This window comes from Megalobrama amblycephala, linkage group LG4 (genome assembly GCF_018812025.1).
Source record: "Megalobrama amblycephala isolate DHTTF-2021 linkage group LG4, ASM1881202v1, whole genome shotgun sequence".
NCBI classification, from domain to species: domain Eukaryota; kingdom Metazoa; phylum Chordata; class Actinopteri; order Cypriniformes; family Xenocyprididae; genus Megalobrama; species Megalobrama amblycephala.
Genome location: NC_063047.1, coordinates 43,414,948 through 43,421,014, shown reverse-complemented (window position 1 = coordinate 43,421,014; position 6,067 = coordinate 43,414,948). Strand labels below are relative to the sequence as shown.

The following is a 6,067-nucleotide window of genomic DNA, read 5'->3' as shown; positions in this document are numbered from 1 at the left end:
GTATACTCTGTGCACATTTGCCAGCGAACTCCAATAATATACGTAGATATAAGATTTGCATGATCTGTTGCTATCGTGAAGCTGATGGAAAAATGTGTGACCCATTTGAATTCTATTTAGAACTGACCACTTTAAAACACTATGGAGAAAGTCAGACATGGTCTAAGACAGCCAAATAAACTAAAAAGACTGATGCAAAGAGAAGAAAACATTGTCTTGCACCAACATACATTGGGAAGCTTTTTAAACTACACTTGACCACCTATACTAGAATTTATCACATCTTATTGTATTTATAGAGTAGGAAACCCCCCATCGGCCCAAAAGCGGAATCCGACAGTCTGGGCGAAGGTTAACACATGCATGTCTTTTCAGCGCCCCTGTGAAGTTCACTTAATTTCACTCGTTTAATCTGACTCCAATTTCAAATGATTATTACTCTTAGGTTGTGGGGGTACGGATTGCATACTGTAGACATGTGAGGACAGTTTAGGGCAAGTCGTTGTCCTGTGCTATTTCTTTGAGATCTTCTCTCCAGATGAGTTTTATTGCTTTATTGCAGGGCGCTTGATCTCAGTTTTTGTCTAGCAGGAAAATCAAGTCTTAAAATACTATTTTTAAATTTTGAAGTACAATGTAGAATCAAGAGCTTTAAAGTCTGGACATTCTTGAATTATTGACCAAACAATCAGTTTTCTACGGTGGCCCAGTAGTGCACAGCACAACGAAATTAAAAAAGCAAACATAAGTTCACAACACAACGAAATCAAGCCACAACACAACGGAAACAAGCCACAACACAACGGAATAACCACAACAAAACGAAATCACCACAACACAACGGAATCAAGTCGCAACACAACGGAAATGCTCCGACCACTAGGGGGCAGTGTCGGCACTGAAAAGCCGATCTCCCCAGGACACGAAGAGATTCTCTCTATATGTAAGTAATGTGAGCATAATATGTGTAATAATTTTTAAATGAACAAAATATGTTTTATTGAATGTTTGGATATCCTAATTATCTTAATGTATCGATTCATAAAACGAGCAAAAAATAAATTACTTTCGATTTGGACAACTTAGATCTGCTTTTGTTTCATTATTGCCTGATAGTCAGCTAAAATGTTTAATTTCAACCGTTGTCTTTATAGGCTGGCATGTTTTGTCCATTTTGTGGAAATGATCTGGGGATTATTATAGCCTTTTGTGGCTTGTGTAGTTCTAATGTCCAGTTTTTGGCTGAAGTTCAAAGTGGTAAGTAGGCCTATGTATGAATTCAGCTTGATCATATGATCGGATGTAATTTATACACACATTTTGAACACTGGGCTCAAATGCACAAATAATCATGAAAATATTAGAACATTTAGAACCTAAAGTCTAGTGTGTATCTAAAACATAAGTTACTGTTATTGTAGCATACTTTTTATTAACTGAATTCTTTGAGGCAGGTGGTTCTACCAGTTAAAATTGTAACTCTTTCTATTATGTATTGAAAGCTTGAGTGTGTCCAATAACCAATTACATTATGTATGTACATTATGTAAAAAACATTACATATTAATGCTATGTTTTCTTGATGGTTAGAGTCATCAGTCCATGTTTCTGAGGATGATCTTCTTCTAAAGTACTTCAGAGATGGACACAGTTACAGTGTCATTGTGGATTTCTTGGCATCGAAGCACAACATTAAAATGAGCCTTCGTACCCTGAAAAAAAAAAATTGAACAGACTGTCTTTGTACAAACGAAAAAACTACTCGCCTTTGGACAATGTCCGGACAGCTATCATTGCAGAGTTGAATGGTTCTGGACAGCATTATGGTTACCGCACAATGTGCCAGACCCTACGCCAAAAACACAATCTTACGGTGAGAAGGCAAGATGTAATGCTTATGATGGCAGACCTTGACCCATTAGGTATTGAACAACGCTCAAGAAGAAGATTTGTGAGAAGGGTCTACCATTCTTTGGGGCCAAATCATGTTTGGCACATTGATGGCTATGACAAATTAAAACCATACGGTTTGGCTATAAGTGGCTGCATTGATGGTTACTCACGTAAAGTGATGTGGTTAGTTTGTGGAGCTAGCAATAACAACCCAGATATTATAGCTCATCATTACCTACAGTGTGCTACTGAATTTGGGGTCATACCAAAGCTTCTTCGCACAGACTGTGGAACTGAAAATGGAACTATGGCTGCAATCCAATGTTCTCTGAGATCAGTCCACACAGATGACCTTGCAGGAGCTTCAAGCCATATGTATGGCTCCTCAACCACAAACCAACGAATTGAAAGCTGGTGGTCATACTTCAGAAAACAAAGGTATAGTCTACAGTGATGATGTTTTGGGGTTATATTTAATATTACTTTTCTTGCTGAATTTTACAGTTGGAAATGTTAAATTAAAACATGTTCTAATCCCAGATTCAAATTTATGTTTGAGCTGTTTTAATTGAAAGCAACTGGCTCTGAAGTATCTTAAAATATGTCAGTACCATTGTTTTGTCTCTACTTAAATGTCCTAATTAAACTAAGGCCTAATTCTGGCTTAATCTAAACCCTGTCTGTGAAACCAGGCCTGAATGTCTAAAAGGGATGTTAATATTGTTGGATTATTTACACAGGTCTCAGTTCTGGATGGATCTTCTAAATGACCTGAAAGAGAAACAACTCTTTAATGGCAGTCATGAGCATATATGCTTGGTGCGTTTTGTGTTTTTAAGTGTGCTGCAGATTGACCTTGATGAATGCAAAGAAATTTGGAACACTCACACCATTAGGGCAGTTAAACAGTCTCGCTGTCCTTCTGGTAAACCAGATGCAATGTATGCTCTTCCACACAGGTTGGTATATGACTATATTAAATGTTAAACTTACTTGCATTTTACAATGGAATTGTTAAAATGATAGTTGGCACAAAACCTCAAAATCTGCCATCATGTACTCACCCTAATGTTGTTCCTTTCTTCCATGGAACACAAAATAGAAATAATATACATATTGTTAGTCTCACTCACTATTTACTTTCATTCAATGCTCTTTCGTAAAGTTAAAGTAAAAAGAGATTGGGGCTAACATTCTATTCTACAGAAGAAAGTCATTCAACTTTGGATTGACATGAGGTTTAGTACGGTGTTATTTTGAGCCAAAAATAAAATTCAGAATTTAATACAATTTAACCTTTTATTGCTCTCAATACTGTGCCTTGAATTTTCACACCAAACAATATAATGGTAGACACATTTTCCTCTTTTTCTCAAAGGTTTAATGGGAGAGAATGTGGATTTCGTGTCTCACAGGAAGACTTGGACCACTTTTTCATTGAACCGACTATTAGTACTTGTGGAGATGAACAGCTTCAGGCCAACTTTGAAGAACTACATGCTCAAAGCAATCTGACTGCACCTCACACTTGGGAAACTGGTGTGGAGAACTATATAACTTTAAAGAACATGGCCCGCATTTAAACTCTAGTTAGTTCAGAAACGTTTGTTATTTGGAACAAACTGTTAAAGGGATAGATATCCCTTAACATTTACATTGCTCTGCTCTGCTCAGTGCAATCCAAAACCAGGTGAGTTTTGGATGCCAAAGTCCATTGCATTTTTGAACTCTTCATAGTTTTTGGAGATTGGCAATTTGATTGTGTTGGCACAGGTGCTGGCAATGGGAAATTTAGAAGTCCACTCAAAACTCAGTCGGGGCTGGGGCAGAATCGTTGAAGGAGGCAGTGAATCCAGTCCTGTAGCAAACATCAGGATGTCCTGGAGGAAGACTCCAGTTTCTTGTTCTGAAAAAAGAAAAGAAAAGAAAAAATGGAATAATATGAAATATGTAAACAACAACAATAAAAAGTGATGTTCAATCCTTTACCTCCAGTGTCAAGCAGATAGTCTCTCCAGTATCCTAGAATCCTTGTTTCTTCTTGTCGTCTGGTGCTACCATCTTCACTGAGCTGAGCCTTGAAGACAGCCTCCAATGATTCAGGTTTTAGTTTCTCAACACTGTAGCACATGTAGGGTCTGAATACACTTGGATGTTGTTCCAGGGCATGGATGACATCCAAGGTGGAAAGCCCATCCCTAAATCTGGAAGCCAAACAAGATCAGAAAGTAATGACAATTATATGGAACATAATTAAATGCAACAATTAATATGCAAATTAGACATCAACTTACCTTTGTATGGAGTACTGGTTCCTGTACAATATGTACCATTGAATGAAATCCTTCACAATGTTGTCTTTGCCTTCTACACTTCGTGGGTAATCAAAACAGCCAGCAGTCTGCAGCAAGCTGGCATACTTGTCAATGAGCATGTGTAATTCATTCAATGAAGCTGCACTGGATATCTGGTAAATAGGATACATAAAAACATAAAAACAAAAAGGAACAAATTAAATTCTAATAAATTTTTCATAAAGCCAATACAAAAAAGCTTTAAACTTAATCCTTGAACCATAATATATATAAAAAAAAAAACTTAAAATAAGCTTAAATGAAAGTTGAATGCACCTCAAGTAAAGCTGCCTAGTAAAAAAGACAATTATCATGGTCTCATCTGTTATATCTTCAACTGTTCCATTACCTGTGTCTATGTCAGTCCTCCCAGTGAGGTGATCGTACATCTGCTGCATTTCTGACAGAAATGCGCGGACCTGGAGCCAAAAAAAAACCGAATAAATTTAGGAACATGATATTGAACTATTGATTGTCTGCTCTCAACTCTTCGGCAATGACAATTGGTGCGTACAGATGTGTTAATTGCAAAATAATAATTATCAGGCCAAACATGATATTAAGAGTAATTAAAACAAGAACTTTTGTGTGTGTTCTTGGACATTTGTTTTTCCTGCTTCCTGGATTTGTTAGAATTGTAAAAAAAAAAAAAAAAACACTATAACTGACCTTCAACAAAACACATAAGACAGAGTACATTTTTCATTTGTTCTAACAAAGTAACTGCATGTTATGAACATAAATTATAAACTTACTTTGTCCAAAAAAGGCAGAGAGAGATTAGAAGGTCTGAAAAACAACAACAATAAATTAATTTAAACAACTCTACTCCTCACCCTCAAAGAATGCCCTGTTAACTATGCTAAAATAATACCTGTCTGATGTGCTTCTTGCCTTTGGTGTGCTTGCTTCATCTGGATCATCCCACATCTGCATAAAAAACTCAAGCCACATGTTAAAATGAGTTACAATTAAATGTTATATTTATGTTAGGAGACATGCATTTAATGCACCCACCAAAGTGTCACTCTCATAATGTGGACTGTGTGAGGTAGATTTTACTTGCACTTCACTGTCTTCGCGAAGAATCTCCACTACAGTCTTCAAACCAATATGAACATAAGAAATTCACTTTGATATAAACCCATTCATGTAAATAGTATTTTATACATATGTTTTTGTAAGATTTACTTTAAATTAAATATGCTCACCAATGGCTGAAAAATCTTGACCTGTGCAGACGAACAGTGTTATTCTTTGGTAAGCCTTCCCAAGTGCCTCTTTGTACAGCTGTAGTTTGAATGGGGTGTTTGTTCCTGGAATGTTTTTCACCTCTGAACCGTCTGGGTACAGCAAAACATAGGGACCCTCTTCCATGTCCTGATTAAAATCTTTTACTTTCTTTTCAGCAGCTGTTAACAGTTGCTCAGATGACCAATTAGGTTGAACTTCAAGAGGCAGGGTCCTCCCTCTCATAGGCTTTAGAACACCATTATGTCTCCACATAACGCCAACATAAATCTAGACATAAAAAGATTAAATAAAAAATGTGTCACAAACTGAAAATTAAAATAGGCTTTAACGTGGGGCATGTGGCTATTTAACAAATATTTATTAAAAACTTTATTTTATGAAAATAAAACTGAAAGATTAAATGAATAATAACTAGTTGATACCTAGCAACTGCACTGAATTCCATAGGAAACATATGAAAGGTACTAATGTTGCTAACTGTCCTTTAACTTAAAGTAATTATGAAATGTAACTTAAGTTGAAATAGTCATCCCTATTGTGCGTATGAAGATACCTTCACCGTTTTT

General features: G+C 36.3%; 2 protein-coding genes across 2 annotated transcripts; one reads left to right on the top strand and one right to left on the bottom strand.

Moving 5' to 3' along the window:
• Positions 1-1,561: 1,561 nt before the first annotated feature.
• Positions 1,562-3,476, top strand: LOC125266135. Its single transcript, XM_048186594.1, has 3 exons — positions 1,562-2,331; positions 2,634-2,852; positions 3,272-3,476. The coding sequence occupies exons 1-3, from the start codon at positions 1,838-1,840 to the stop codon at positions 3,474-3,476; spliced, it is 918 nt and encodes a 305-aa protein (XP_048042551.1). The 5' UTR covers positions 1,562-1,837.
• An 81-nt stretch (positions 3,477-3,557) lies between these two features.
• LOC125266136 (G2/M phase-specific E3 ubiquitin-protein ligase-like) lies at positions 3,558-4,533 on the bottom strand. The gene is made up of 3 exons (XM_048186596.1): positions 4,188-4,533; positions 3,883-4,097; positions 3,558-3,799 (listed from the first exon to the last, which is right to left on the bottom strand). The coding sequence occupies exons 1-3, from the start codon at positions 4,376-4,378 to the stop codon at positions 3,564-3,566; spliced, it is 642 nt and encodes a 213-aa protein (XP_048042553.1). The 5' UTR covers positions 4,379-4,533; the 3' UTR covers positions 3,558-3,563.
• Between the last annotated feature and the right edge of the window lie 1,534 nt (positions 4,534-6,067).